The sequence below is a fragment of the Agelaius phoeniceus genome, chromosome 17 (genome assembly GCF_051311805.1).
Source record: "Agelaius phoeniceus isolate bAgePho1 chromosome 17, bAgePho1.hap1, whole genome shotgun sequence".
Lineage (NCBI taxonomy): Eukaryota > Metazoa > Chordata > Aves > Passeriformes > Icteridae > Agelaius > Agelaius phoeniceus.
The window spans coordinates 7,939,322-7,954,801 of NC_135281.1; the positions used below are offsets into that span (position 1 = coordinate 7,939,322).

A 15,480-nucleotide genomic window follows, 5' to 3' on the forward strand; every position below is an offset into this window, starting at 1 on the left:
TTCCTGACATGCTGTCTGCCAGCACAAATGGACTGCTGCTCTTTCTCTTTCAACAGTAACTAACCTTCCTGTCAAAGAAAAATGGTTTGCTGTGTATCCAAGGATAGGCTGAAAACTTAAATTTATTCTGAGTATTGTTTGTGTGACATTTAACAGTATTTTAAAGTATGGATAGGAGAGTATGTCTTGACATCAAAAAACTCTAATCAAATTCTAAAACATTTTAAGTTTAAGGATTAGTCTTATCACTTTAACATCACAGTTGGGCTTTGCAAATTATAAAACTATGGTCGATGTTAAGATTATTATAATTAATGAGTAGAAAGGCAAGGTAGCAGTCTGAATTATAGCCAGTTAAAAACTGTTTCTTCTAACAGCACCATTTATAAGAAACATGAATAAAACATGTTTGTATATGAAATGGTTTGAGCAAGTTCCAATTCTAGATGTTACAAACATGATCCAAACCAGAAAACAAAACAATTTGGCTCCTGAATACTGAGCCCAGCCAACTAAAATGATGAATTTGGGAACGTGTACAGCTGTGCCAGTCCAGCATATGGGTGTCACTGAGATGCATCTGTGAAATGTGCATTGAGTTCATCAAATTCTACAGGTTGTTTCATAAATTAGAAATATCAGAATTAGTCTATCTCTTTCCTAACACACAGTGGAGCCACCTGCAAAGCATAAGCAAAATTCACTCTCCTTGAAGTTAAGTGGAAGATTTTTGGGCAGAAATCTCATGGTCAGAGATGTCTTATGAAAAAATAGTAGAGCACCAACTCAAAGGGAATATTTTATCACAAGTCACAAATATACTTATCTGGTGTCACTGTAGTGTGTCATGCACTGGAGTGCTTGTCTGTTGAACAGGGTTAAACAGAAATTATGTGATAAACAAGAAATTGTTCTTTAAATTTGGCCCTGATTGGACCTGGGGCAGAGACAGTAGCTCGGTCATTGTTTTGCAATTACTACAATGCAGGGAGGGGAAAAAAAGCAGCTCCAAAACAACAGATTTAGGGGATTAATTTAAAGTCTCTGTAAATATTGCTCTTGGAGTATTTAAAATCAAAAATAGTGTTTTGTAAGAAGAAGTTATGCCGTTCCTAGAACTTTAGCAACAAGACAGAAAGAAAAGCAGCTAAATGCTGAAGTTCTTATAATTTATAATATATTAAGAAACTCTTAACAAGTGCCCAGACTGTTAGGAAAAAATATTGTCCAAGCTTCAGATGTTAGGTTGCAAGGAAATGAGATGAGGACGTGAGAACTGAGAGAGGAAAGAAAATGAATGAAAAATGAATCCTCAAGGCCCACTGGTCAGATCAAGGCTGGGGGCAAAGACAGCTCCACCCCCAGAGGAAATATTGCAAACAGAGTTTAAAGAAGTGAAAGGCACCAAAGGAACTCATTCCTTGAGCCAGCAGAATTACAGGAGGCCTTCCAGAGGAAGCTCCAGAGGACACATTGATCAGATATGGGCCAAGGTGAGCAAGGGGAAAGCCCATCCTGTGATGCTCTTTGGTACCTTCTTACATCCAAACTTGATGTTCAGCTCTGTCATGGACACTGAGAGGTCACTACTTCTCTAAGGAGTTTTGATCCAAGAAAAAAAAAAAAAAGTAGGAGTAAATTCTTCCATTGAAAGTCAGGAAAAGGATTTTCAGAGGAATTGCATTTTTTCATTTATTGTGTGCATGGGAAAAGCAAGCTTTCAGAATGAGATTTGGCAGCACAGGTATTTAACTGACATAAAAATGTTATATTTTGCAAATAGGAATGGAAGATCTACAGCTATTTGGAGTTTTCAGAAAAGGGCAAATGACAGACTGACAGACTTGACATAGGAGAAAGAAGCAAAGCAGAGCTTTGGGAATGTATCACTGCAAAGGCTGAGGAAGGCTACACTGGGCAAAGGCTGAAACCTGAATCTAAGGCAGAGAGGATACAAAAATTGGGGGGTTTGGGAGGGTTTTTGGCCGTTTCTTTGTTGCTGTTGTGGGTTTTTTGCTTACGTGCTAATATTTATAGATATGCAAACAGACCAGTTTAATAATGATTATAAAGTGTTTCATGTTGCCTTTCCAACTCCTGCCTTTCTAAAGGCAAAACTCCCTGAGCCCTCAGCTCATTCTACAATAGATGTGCTTCACTGCTAAGTTTCTGAGGATTTTATTTAATAGTAGATATGTTCTTCAAGAATCACCCGTACTTCTCACCTCAATACTGTAAAAAACCCACGTTCCTCTCCATTTGGACAGTGACTGCATTGCTAAAACTACCACTGTAGTTATTTCAAGGCTTGTCTGAACTTGATAAATTTAAGATCACACGGTAAAAAAATCTTTACATTAAGAAATCTGTTTGAACATAGGATGTTTTTTTTTTTTTACTCAATAATGGCACAGGGTAACAATTCTCCACTCCTAAGCACCACACTCTTACTCTTTCCTATCTCCCTCTTCACAGGGGAAGAAAAAATCTTTTTCATCTATCCTTCTGCACTTCAGTTAAACCATCAAGCCATCTCCTACTAGAAATCCTTCCATAGTCTCTGATGATGGCAGATCCAAGCCAATCTTGGATCTTCATTCTCTGGCCTCTGACTGAAGGCACAGTTCTCATGCAAGAGCATTCCAAAGTATATTTTAGGAGTGCTCTCTCTCCAATTCTGCCGTCTCTCCCACCACCAAACCACATCCCAGTGTCCATCATGCTCCTGTCAGGTGCTTCCAGCAGTGGCAGCTGTGTGACACATAATGGGGCTAGAGACCACATCATGACTGAAAATTCACAGGGTTTCTCATCTCAGTCAGGTTTCTTTATTTCTCATTCAGAGGCAGCAAGGCTGTGCCTCTCTTAGGGTGACACCATCTCAGAATGGGAGAATTAATAGAGTTCAGACAGATTTTTATCTAAGTAACTCATAAATATTCAATTTTCTCAGGTTTCTCTCCTCTTACATGCCTTTCTGATTTTAATTTAGTACAGGGTATATCTTTAGTACCCTGTGTACAACTGCTTCTATATTTAATTAAGCAGATAACCTCTAACAGCCTATGCAAGATGGAGCCTCTTAAAAAAAAACCTCGCATAAAAATTATTTCTAATTTTGGCTGAAGCCTCACATGGGTACCAGTTACCTGTAGAAAGTAATAAGCAATTCTTCAGAGTGTGTTTGTGCTCCTTCCTCTTTGGATGTACTCTCAAGCTTTTTTCTTCCTCTCATTTTTTCATAGCTGCAACGCAGCCAAGTACCGACTGGCATCTGAAAGAAAATGCAAGAGAACACCACACAAGTAAATTTTCTAGTGAAGAACTGATTGTGAGGAGAGGACAGGCCTTCACTATCACCTTCAATGGAGCAGAACGGCCTGAGCAAAACTTAATATTCATTGCAGAAACAGGTATGGCCCCCAGCTCCTTCCACAGGGACAGCAATGCTGCCTCAGGACATTCTTCTGGCCCAATCTGCACTACAGAGCAGCAAGGGAAAACCTCAGAGCCAACGAGCTCCTTCCCACAGCCATGGAACTGTGTGAGCCACAGCTTCCTTCAGTTGCCAATATTTGGCACAAATTCACCTGAGGGGAGGGTTGGGAGGGTTACATCCCTGCTGAGTTCGTTGATGACTAAATCTCTATTTCAGCATGGCATGGGAAAAAAAAAAAAATGTTATTTGTTTCTCTTGAAAGGTCCAAAACCCTCAAAGGCAACCAAGACCCTGGCCACGTTTGATATCTCCAGCACAGTGAGCAAGGAGGGCTGGAGTGCAGTTGTGCAGTCCAGCAGCTCCAGCTCTGTGAGCATCTCCATTTCCAGCCCACACAATGCTGTCATTGGACGTTACAGGCTGAGTGTTCAAAGTGGCAGCTCCTCTCCACAAAGTCTTGGCACTTTTGTTTTGCTTTTTAACCCTTGGTCTTCAGGTATGAATATGTTGAATTTCCTCTAAAGACCTATGTTGCTTTTAACTTCATTAATATTTGAAGCTTCTCCATTTGATCTATACTTTAATATAGCAGCTGAAAATTGATGACATGAGGGATCAGTGACCAAAAAAAAGGTGTCTAACAGTTTCTTAGGACCTTCTGGTACATAGAATCAGCTCTGTAGCATGGACATACTGGAGAGGTCATTGTCCTAAAAGAAAAGGTTCTGCTTTTGACAAAGCTTCCCTATTTCTGCACAAGTTTAGAAGAGAGTGTCTGGCCTCTGTAGAACCAAGAAAAGAGTAATGTTTACCATTTTCTCAGAGATTTGGCAGTGTCACACCTCCATCTTCACTCAGACACCTCCCACCCCTTTCTCTAATTGTAGATCCTGAGTTTCACAATCTGTTTATAGCACCAAGAACAGCAAAGGGTGGATATCTGCAAGCACCCTTATAGACCAAGAGAGCTCTTGCCTTATAGAGCAAGACTCCTGAGGTTTTGTTTTATTTTGCCTGTTGCATTTGTACATCTCTCTGTTTTGGTTTTTCAGGTGATGATGTGTTCATGCCTAACACAGCTGAGTGTGAGGAATATGTGCTAGAAGAGTTTGGCATCATTTTTGCAGGCAATAAAAATCATATCAGCAGCTTTGGATGGAACTTTGGCCAGGTAAATGTAGCACTGAAACACCAGACATTGTTTTTGCATGAACTGGGTCATTTGCTTTTTCCAGTTCATTGCAGACATCTCTGAAGAGCAGGACTCTGCTGTTGCAATCAGCACTTGTGCCAAGCCCTGTTTCAGTGATCAATATGAGGATTTGTAATTTACGATTCCCTGTTCTGCCTTGGAAGAGCAGCCACACAAACATTAATATCTTTACTAAGACTACATAGCCTTAACTTAGTAAAGTTCTGTGGCAATGCTGAGAGGCCTCAAGTCCACAGATTCCAAGTTTTTGAAAGCCGTGTGAGTTCTGATTTTCAGAGTTTGTTGTGCCCACATTTTCACATGGCAATGCCTGGCTGAGCTCTGCAGCACTTCAATCAGTGATTTAAAAACCCCATTCAACACTAATATGGCTGTCTGCATCCTGATTTTTAGTAATCTGTGTTTTCAAAACACTGATTCCTTTCTGTACCACAGTTCCAAGGAGACATCCTCAATATTTGCCTGGCCATAATGGATCGAAGCCTGTACTACCGTCAGGATCCCATCACTGATGTGTCTCACAGACATGACCCCAGGTACCTGGGCCGTGTTCTCAGTGCCATGGTAAGCAACAGCTTCACAAAGTGCAAACTCAACTACTAAGTGTCCTTTAAAAGTAGTCAGGGAAAGTAAATATGAAGCCACTTCATAGAGAACTTTAGGCCCCTGGCTGTGTGGTGGAGTATGGCCTGCATGGTCATCTGCTCTGAGCCTGCCAGGTTTATCTCCTCTGGGGTAGTTCTGATACTTGTCACTTTGATATCCAGTAGTCACACTGAAAATATAAGATTGGGGTGGCTGAGGGAACAGCTCCTTGGAGGTTTTTAGTCCAGCCCCCCATCTGAAGTGGAGCTACTGGGTACTAGATCAGCTCAGCCATGGACTTACCAGGCTGGTTTGAAACTCTCCAAGGAAGGAGGGTTTGTGGCCTCTGTGGGTGACCAGTCCAGAGCTGCCCTGCCCTCCTAATGAGGAATTTGTCTCTTCTGTCAAATATGATTTTCCCAAGCTACAGCTTTCTGCTGTTGCCTCTTGGCATGTAAAAGAGAAAGGTTAGTTAGAACACACATTCAAATGGTTGTAAGCTGGTTTTACATTCCCCCCACCCTCCTTAACCAGACAGACCTAGGACAGTACCCTCAGCTGCTCCCTGCAGTTTGTGTGCTGCAGGACCCCTGACCATCCTGCAGCCCTCCCTCCTGGCTCCTCTTCAGGGTCTTAACATCCCCTTGAACTGACAGACCCAAAACTAGAGACAGGATCCTGGCAGAGCCTTGCTAGGGATAATTGAAGGGGGTTAACAACCTCCCTCAACCTCCGGGTCACACTTTCCCCAGTGTAGCCTACAGTGAGCTTTCCCTTTCTGATGAGAGAGCACTGCTGGCTCAACTCCAATATGGCATTTGCTGTAACTCCCAGACTCCTTTCAGACAGGTTGTAAACTCTTAATTTACCTTATCATAAATTTAGTGAATATCTTCTCAGGTCAACGCCAATGATGACCAAGGGGTGGTGCTAGGAAACTGGAGTGGAAAGTATGAGGGTGGTAAAAATCCCACCAGCTGGACAGGAAGTGGTGAAATCCTGCAAAGCTGGAAGAAATCAGGATTCAAACCTGTTAAATATGGACAATGTTGGGTTTTTGCAGCAGTACTGACTACAGGTATGTTTTATGTCACGCACATGACTGACATTGCACAGATTCTATTAAAAGAAGCACTAATATTACTTCCTATATGGAAGCCTTTGAAGACATTACCATGCTAAATGAAACCTGCAGAAATATTGCTTTCTGACTGTGGCTTTCTCTTCACTCTTTAGTGCTTAGATGTCTGGGGATTCCCACTCGTACCATTACAAACTTCAGCTCTGCCCATGATGCAGATGGAAATCTGCGTGTGGATGAGTTTTATGATGCAGATGGAAATCATTTGGAGAGGGGAGCTGACAGCGTGTGGTAAGCCTCAATATTTAATACTAGAGCTTATTAATGTTTACAGAGCATAGATCCTAATGACAAATGCTGTATCTTATTAAGAATTGCCTTAAAAACTGCTATACACACACGGAGGATCAATAAAAAATTCTACAGGATAATACTACAAGACTTGGTGTTTTCACTCTTTCTCAGTTAAACAAAGAATTGTGACACTAATTACGACAGCTAATTGAAGCCAGGGCAGGCAAAATTATAGTTATGATGCCACAGATGGCTGAAAATTTGCAATATTGCACTGGACGTATCAAACAGTGGCAACTTAACCTAGTTTGAAACTGTTTTTCAAAACCAGTTCACATTAAACTGTAAAAGTTCAACAGAACCAGCTTTCTTGCAGAGGCATCATTTGCAGTGAAAGTAAGTTAACTCCTGCCTCTATTAAGCATCAAATGCAGTTCAAACAAGCTTGCATTCAGCAAAGAGCAGCAGTAGTCCCTCGGTTTCTGTCTTGTTTACTCCCCTTGTTGTTCTGGACCCTTTTTAACAACATGTGACATGTAGAACTGTAGCATTGTGCCAGAAGGATACCTAAAGCTAAAACTAAGGAAGTGTATGGACATTTTGGTGAAGAATAGGCTCAAGGCATTTTTTATAACTTCACAAGTTTGTTTTCTACCCTTGAACATTTATATTTTTTCCACAATGCAATTTTCAGCACCTTTCTAGTTTATGTAGTGAGGGTCAGGGTAGAAGTGGCGTGTCTCAGATAAGAACTGTGCAAATAAAGGCATTTAATCCATGTAACTAATATGGCTGATCAAAGGAGGTGGACAGGAATCCATAAACACATACTAGTAGCTTACTTAGTTCATTCTTGCACCCAGGAATTTCCATGTCTGGAATGAAAGCTGGTTTATACGCAACGACTTGGGCCCCTCATACAGTGGATGGCAAGTTCTGGATGCAACTCCCCAGGAAGAAAGTGGAGGTACACAAATTTTATTTCAGGATTAATGTTGAAAATTTATAAAATCAGTCACTTTTAGAGAGAAGGAACAAGAGAAAACATTGTAAAAGCAATTTGTCAATCTGCTCAGAAATAGTTGCAGAAGAAAATACTTCATTGGTTGCATTAGAAAAGCTCCAGATCATCTGTGGATGCCAAGAAAGAAACTAGAATTCCAGGAGTAGTTTTTACAGCAATTTCTACACTTCCAATGTAGGTATCAAGTGCTATTGAAAATTAAGGGATAGTATAAAATAAATCAAGTGTACTTTCAGAATAAAGACAAGATACATTGATGAGTGACCTTGTATGAGGGTTTATGTGGATGAGAGGGCTTGAATGGGACAGCAGCACAGGGTAATTCAGGAGTCAGTGATAAATATCTGTCTGATAATCTGCTTGCTGTCAAAGATTATGCCTAAATTCCTTGTCTGTGATGCTGTAGGAATTTATCAGTGTGGTCCTGCCTCACGGCACGCCATCAAAGAAGGAGAAGTGGAGCTGGACTACGACGGCCCATTTGTGTTTGCAGAAGTGAATGCAGACTGTATGTACTGGAATTATGACTCTGCAACTGGAAAGAAAACTTTGATATTCTCTAAGTCGACAGAAATTGGTGCCTCCATCAGTACAAAGGCAGTTGGTAGAGATGCTCGTGTAGATGTCACCAGGGATTATAAATATGAGGAAGGTAAGTAAAACCTCTGGTTCTTCTGATCACAGCTGCTTCATTCCCAAAAGGATATAAATTTTCAGTTAGGAGTCTCTTAGTGAGTTTTTAAAATAGGAGGAGAATTTATACTTGATTTATTCAATTCCTACACAAAAGGGGAGAAAAGGTACTGAGAAAAAGAAAAAACAAATGCCTTCCCTTTCTGATATGGAGTTGCTTTTGGGGGCTTAAATAAGTCAAGTCCAAGTATGTCCAAATAAAATGTTCACTGTTGCATCTGCCTATTGCTGACATGCACTGTCTGCCTCTGCTTAGTGAGAATTATGCTACAGCCCAGATTTTGTAGGATAAAAGGTGTGTTGCAGAAACCTGAGCTAAATCAGCACTGAGGCCCAGAAAAGCAACTCTTTCAAAGGGTGCAAGAGCACAGCACCTTCTCAGCCCTTCAGATCTGATCATCCCCATGTTATATTTATCTTTTTCCTTTGCTCATCAGCAGCTTCTGCTTCTGTTAAATCCCTGTTACCTCAATCCACAAGCCTTTTCCCCTCCTATGGAAAAGAGGAGTGAGGGGCTGGGTGGATGCTTGGCTGCCAGCCAGCCTCAACCCACCACACAGTGCCATCAGCCTTCCCCAACATTTGGGCCTTTCTCTGTGCTAGCAAATAAGAATTCACATTTCTAAATGTTATAGCCATAAAAAGGGATAGAAATGGGGAAAGAGGAACTTTAGACTTAAAGACTTTATGTTTAAAAAAACGTTATTAGAAGGACAGTGACGTTAGTGACTGCAGATGCAGAAAATGAGGTGTGGCTGTGGAAAACAGAGGGCTTGTTTATCTCTTAGCACAGACACTATATCCTGGCTAGCTTCTCTCTAGCAGCCATGTAAAATAAGAGATGCATTTTAGCTGTTGAGGATAATTTTCATGGCTTTCCATGACAGGCTCTGCAAAAGAAAGAGAGATTTTTAAAAAAGCCCGTAAGAAGCTAGGACTCGAGGATAAGTTTGATCCTACAGCACCAAAACAGGAGGAAGTTGAACAGAAGCCTGACATCTCAGGAAAATTCAAGGTGGCTGGCTCTTTGGAAGTTGGCAAAGATCTCAACCTACTTCTGGTTCTTGAAAATTTGCAGTCTGATGCTAAGACTGTAAATGTAAATATGACTGCATGGAGTACTCTGTATACTAGAAGACGAGTTAATCAGATCTGGAAGGACTCCCTGTCTGTCACTCTGGCCCCAAAAGAAGGTAATTTTTCAAATACCTTTTAATCATAATAGTTTTATATGTAAAAGGGCATTGGAGGTTGCTCAGCTTGGGGGAAAAAGCTCTTAACAAACTGTAATCCTAAATCCCTGGGTAGAAGAGGCTGAGAAAAATATTGCATTACACATACATTAACAAGGCATGCTTCACACTATCATGTCCCCAAGTGCTTTTCACATTTTGGAAAATGTTATCAGTAGGAGCCTGGGATAAGAGATGTGTCAGCATCTCCAACATGAGGTGAAAGATCATTGCATCACAACTGATACTGTCTTGTATTAATCTTAGGCTTCAAAGTCATTAGTGAGAAGCAGGAATAATAATTCATTTCTTTAATTTGTAATTTAACTTCTGGAGAGGCATAAACCAGCAAACTCCTTAAACTCCAGCTGTTGCATCTTTCAGAGCAATAGGGGGCAAAACAAGCCAGGCAATGCAGTAGTAGTGAATGGAGAAGGGATAACATTAAAGAAATCACTATCTATCTAAAGCAAACTGATAGATTTGCATTAATTAATTTTGGCAGTGATGGCTGAAGCTGTCCTAGTCACAGCATAAAAGCAAAATACTAATGTTAGATATGAAGCTCTTTGGGCTTATAAAAGCATGTACCAATTCCTTTTTTAATTTTTCCTTCTAGAGAAACAATTCCCCATTAAGATAAAGTATCCTGAATACCAGCAGCAGTTAACTACAGACAAAACAATCCAGGTCACAGCTTTATGTCATGTAAAAGATGGGATTCAAGTGCTTGTGAAAAGAAACATCACCCTGGACAATCCTGCCATTGACATACAGGTAAATTCCCTTTGTTGTTACTGCAGTGGCAGAGAAAAGGGAAAGGGAGTTCTTTGAGAGCACTTTATTCCCTGAAAGAAATGCTCTGCTCACATTCTGCCATGGTTCATCACAGCCTCTCATTAAATCTCCTCTTCTGACTCCTGAAAAGGCTCAGCTAGAAAAGAACACTGAGAACCTGGCCTCACAAGCATTTTCTTTGCACAGGTACTTGGTGAAGCAAAAGTGAATAAAGAGGTGGTTGTGGAGGTGGCATTCACCAATCCCATCAATGAGGAGGTGAAGGACTGTGTGCTGCAGGTGGAGGGCAGTGACCTGCTCCAAGGGATCCTGGAGCTACGGTGGGTACCAGAAACATCTCCTGCTATCACACATACAGGGATGTGGGCATGGATGAGCTGGAGCTGAACTGTGGGATGAGACATCATCTTCTTCTAGCTGTCAGCTGGGAGGCACAGGTTATGAGCACACAGTGATGAGCCAGCTCTTCATCTAGGCTGGGCTTTGGCTCCATGGTTTGGGAGGTCAAATAATTGCTGTCATAATTGGACAGAACTTGTTTTCCTGCCTATCTAGCAGGACCACACACTTCCAGAGAAAAAAATTCATGCTTACCAAGCTGTTAATGTTGCTGAGGCTGCCTATCCTGCTATAGGCCAGACAGGTTGCACCTTCTTGTTGTGATCAAAGGCCAACAATAGGATACACAGCTATTTCTGTCCATACTTACCCAAATTACAACATACCAGGATATTTTTTTCACTTTATTAAATGGACTGCAGGTGCCAATCTGGGTGCACAGCATTGTAAACAAAATGTATTTATATCCAACAGATAGAAATACATGTAAAAAGCAGATACAGCAGTGTCTTAGCTTTGGGAACAAAAATTATTTCTGCTTAGACACAGGTTGTGATCTCAAAGGGTGGGACCTCTGAAAAGCACAAAGCCAGGTCTGCTCCATGCTCAGCTTTTCCAGACACAGCAGATCACAGTTTGAGGAAATTAGTTTTTGCAGAACAGACTAAACCATGACAAGCAGCTTTTTCAAAAGTGAGAGCTCTAGGCACACTAATTTTCAAGCTCTGCTTTCAGAACTCTACAAAATAATTATCTTAGGAGATTAATAAACAGAGTCAAGAAACTATTTGATGATGTTGAGATTGAGAAGACTGGAATAAAATACCTTTTTTTTTTTACTATAGATCCCAGTTGCCTATTATCTGCTTTGGTGATTTTATAACTTTTTCTGCTCTTTTCCCTTCAGTATTTCATAATTGAAACAGAAAGATTAAGTTTTCAGACTATCCCTCGTTTTGTACAGACGAGAAATTGCATAAAAATTTCAATGTATACTCTCAAATGCAGTTATTTCTGGAAAATACCTGGGATATAGGAACATGCTCTTTAGCTGAATACACAGACAAACACAAACAAACAAACACACACAGCAACTTAACATTGCCATTTGCACTTGAGCAATTAGGAATGGTTCATCCCATCATTTATAAGCTCTCCTGAGGGAATTTACCAACCTCCTGTTGTCTATCCCACACAATTTTATCCTCAGGCAAGACAAGACAATATGTCAGGGTAAGAGAAAAACATTAACAAGTTTCCAGGAGTTACAAAACACTCGGTGTACAACATTTTCATTTCCATTCAGAATTTCCTGCTCTGTAAACACTGAGGTTTCCTTGGTGCTATGCCCCTTTCTAATTCTAGAGTTGATATTTACATTCTGCAAGGTCTCTGGTTATTCTTTTGCAATGATTCAGTGATGTGTTTTACACCCTCTGTTCTGCATGAAATCTTATCTCACGTATTATTATGTCCCCCTTTGTGGGCTTATCTGGGTTACTGCATAATGAATTTGTGAGAGCCTTTAATGTATGGATTTGAGTCTTTAAATACTTATCAGATAGCGAAGCCATGTGTGATCTTTTCACAGCCATCTTACTTTGAAGTGATAAGAGTTCTTACTCCAGGTGGAAGATGATTAGTGAAGAAACTAAAGCAGGTTGCATAAGCCTGTTTTTGACTTATATTTTCCTTCTGTTTCCTTTTTTTTAGCATACCACCACTGAAAGCCAGTGAGAAATCCAGTACCAAGTTTAAACTTATCCCTTCTGAGGCGGGTCCCAAACATCTACTTGTTAATTTCTTCTGTGATAAATTTGCAGATATCAAGACCTTTAAGATGGTAAATGTGATTAACTAACATGAAGATGTACAAGGAGTGGTCTGTGTGTGTATAAACTGAACAAAATGTGATAAGAAATATTGTATAGAAAACAATGAGATAATCAGCAAAACAAATCTTCACTTCCTCTGATAAAGGGCCACCAACACCATATAATTGCAATTTTACACTGTAATTTTAAATAAACTGAGGAATGGTTGATTGTTCATTTACTGTTGCGAATATCCATATTAAAAAGAATATTTTACCTTCTACTTAGAGTCTTTGATTTATGTCTGGCTTTCTTTGGAATTAATTCCTCCTGGCTCCAAATGCCTCTGCACACACATTCATAAACTCATTATTACTCATTGAAAGCCTTATCCAGTGGACTTCCAAACACTTCCAAAGTGTTTCTCCTTACTGAAACTGTGATACTTCAACATAGTGAGGATGACTTGCACAATTTATGTCATCTAGCTTTGTCTTCTTTGCTACAAACTGTCCTGAAGTTTCCTTTTTTTTTTTTTTTTTTGGTAAATCACAGTGACCAAATGAGGCATAGGATATGTTCATCAGGAATTTGGGTGGTGTCCAATTTGAGAGGCATTCAACAAACACATGGGGGTAATTGCCCAGCTCAGCGTACATATTTTGTACATAGTTTAGAATGTTGATATTTTGCATTTGCTGAAAGTCTTCTTTGGGAATAAAAGGCAGGGCAATCTTAAGTCTGAGGGTATTTTTACTTGAGAAGAGTTAGGAATTCTTCACTATAGATTATGTGTCAGGAAGTCATCTCTTAGATTTGAGTTTAGTAAAGCAAACTTCAACCCTTTATGGGAGACTGGTACAGGCTAAATGATGGGTTCCAGTGAAGTAGGTGTAGCCCAGTGAGTGGCTTGGTTTATGGGCAATAACTGTGTAACAGTAACTCAAGCTCTGACTAAAAATGACTGTGTAGGTAAAGTGGATGGAAAGACAAGCTGCTGCCCTGGCACTGTTGGGCCAGGAAGCAACCAAACCTTAATTCTGTGCCCCAGCCTCCACCACACTGATCACTGTACTGTGACCTGTCACAAGGGCTTCTCACTGCTCAGGAACACAAGAGCACACTGGTTATGAAGTACTTTTGTCCTTGCAGCCAGCAAAATTGCTGTAGCAGGGCACCTGCAGCCCCCCTGTTTCGTGCTGCCATGGCAGGATGTCAGTGTGAGACCACATGGACAGCAAACGGGGTGAGCTACAGAGGCTGTGCAAGGAGCCCACAGTGGTTCCTCCTCTTTTCTCCTGGTGCTCCTCAAGGCTTGCCAAGAGCTCTCATTGTGAAAATCACAGATTCACGGAACTGCTTGGGTTGGAAGGGACCCCAAAGATAATCTGGTTCCAATCCCCCTGTTGTGGGCAGGGACACTTTTCGCCAGACCAGGTTTCTCAGAGTCATTTTCAAGCTGGCTTTGAATGATTCCAGAGATGAGGCAGCCACAGCTCTTCTGGGCAACCTGTGCCAAGGCCTCAGCACCCTCACAGAGAAGATTTTTTTTCCTAATATCCAATCTAAACCTAGTCTGTGTCAGTTTGAAGCCATTCCCCCTTGTCCTGTCACTCCACACCCTTGTAACAAGTCTCTCTCCATCTTCCTGGTAGGCTCCCTTCAGATACAGGCAGGCCACAATTAGATCACCCAAATTATCTTTTCCAGGCTGAAGAAACCCAGTTCCCTCAGATTTCCTCACAGGAGAGGAGCACCATATCTCTGATCATCTTGGTGGCCTCCTCTGGGCTACAGTAAACCACAGCAGAAGTTCAAACTCAAGCACAACCTTGAGTTTAGAATGCAGATATACACTAAATGACATACTTTTACATCTCTTGTGTGTGTGAAACACCCAGATTGTGCTAAAGTCAAGTGAATTGCACAAGCAGAAATGATAGAAATTTTAAAATCAGACCCTCCCCAGCAACACTCCCTGCACATGAAGTTAATGAGTGTGAGTAAAAGACAACTTCAATACAGACTTATGGAGGACATTCTTCAATGGGGTTTTTTTTGTGGAATTTAAATTGCTTTCCTCTTTGTAGCAAAAAGTAGTAACAAGACAATTGTTAGGTGGATTTAGTTACTCTGAGGATATGAACAGTAGACAAAATTATAAATGAGATAAATAAAATCTACAAGTTTTTCTCTGAAAGTTAGCAAACTGAACTGCAATTCCAAGACACTGATACAAGGGGAAAAGAGGAACGAAGTATTTTGAACCATTTTGGATGGCGGGTGGGTGGAATTGAGCTAGGAAAAACACCTGTGACAACGTTCAGTCATTAGTCACTTAGGAACCATGACTGCTGCATTCCAAAGGGATTGCAACAGCAGCTGCTGCTGCTTTGCTGTGGTGAAGGTGAGACTGGCAGGTGCCAGTTTGGGATGTAGGCCAGGCTCAGAGAGGTCCTGGTGGCTCGGTGAGCTCCACTGTGGGCGTGCCTCGCAGAGGCAAAGGAGGTGGTTACAGCCAAGACAGAAAAAGTGTTCTGAGACTTAATTACGTGTGTGTGAGCAGCAAGGAAGAAGAAAGGAAACAGTCAAATGCCAGTGGGAGCAATGTGTAACATCTGAGGCAATCACTGTAAGTACCCAGCACCTGAACTTAAGAACTGGTCGATGCGGTTTGTCACTAGGGCCCTGTGTGAAGACCGGGCAACATCAGAGGCTTGTGGCTCTTATGGTTTCCAAGGAATATGAATTAAGGAAAAGAGAAAAAGACCAACTGAAGTAGCTCTGGACAGCAATCAAACCCCATTTGAGGTGATTCCCGGAAGAAGCTTTGACAGCCTGAACATCCTGGAAACTTCCAAGGGAAGGAGGAACCGCTGAATTATAATGTAAGTGGAGATGTGCTGTGCCAGGTGTGCTGCTGCCTGGTGGGAAAGGCTTTGGGATAGGGCTGGCATGACTGTCACAT

General features: G+C 41.2%; 1 protein-coding gene across 1 annotated transcript; it reads left to right on the forward strand.

Moving 5' to 3' along the window:
- Positions 1 to 1,419: 1,419 nt before the first annotated feature.
- LOC129127488 (protein-glutamine gamma-glutamyltransferase E-like) lies at positions 1,420 to 12,795 on the forward strand. Its single transcript, XM_054644125.2, has 13 exons — positions 1,420 to 1,493; positions 3,246 to 3,413; positions 3,702 to 3,935; positions 4,492 to 4,610; positions 5,088 to 5,216; positions 6,138 to 6,315; positions 6,474 to 6,609; positions 7,476 to 7,579; positions 8,043 to 8,288; positions 9,217 to 9,522; positions 10,181 to 10,338; positions 10,546 to 10,679; positions 12,412 to 12,795. Exons 1-13 carry the CDS (start codon positions 1,484 to 1,486, stop codon positions 12,557 to 12,559), a joined length of 2,070 nt encoding a protein of 689 aa, XP_054500100.2. The 5' UTR covers positions 1,420 to 1,483; the 3' UTR covers positions 12,560 to 12,795.
- The last annotated feature ends 2,685 nt before the right edge of the window (positions 12,796 to 15,480 follow it).

What these genes read in the sequence shown, in the direction of transcription:
- LOC129127488 (XM_054644125.2), top strand. An exon ending in AATATTCATTGCAGAAACAG is followed by an intron (nt 3,414 to 3,701) that starts GTATGGCCCCCA and finishes TTCTCTTGAAAG; the next exon opens with GTCCAAAACCCTCAAAGGCA. An exon ending in AGGGGAGCTGACAGCGTGTG is followed by an intron (nt 6,610 to 7,475) that starts GTAAGCCTCAAT and finishes TCTTGCACCCAG; the next exon opens with GAATTTCCATGTCTGGAATG.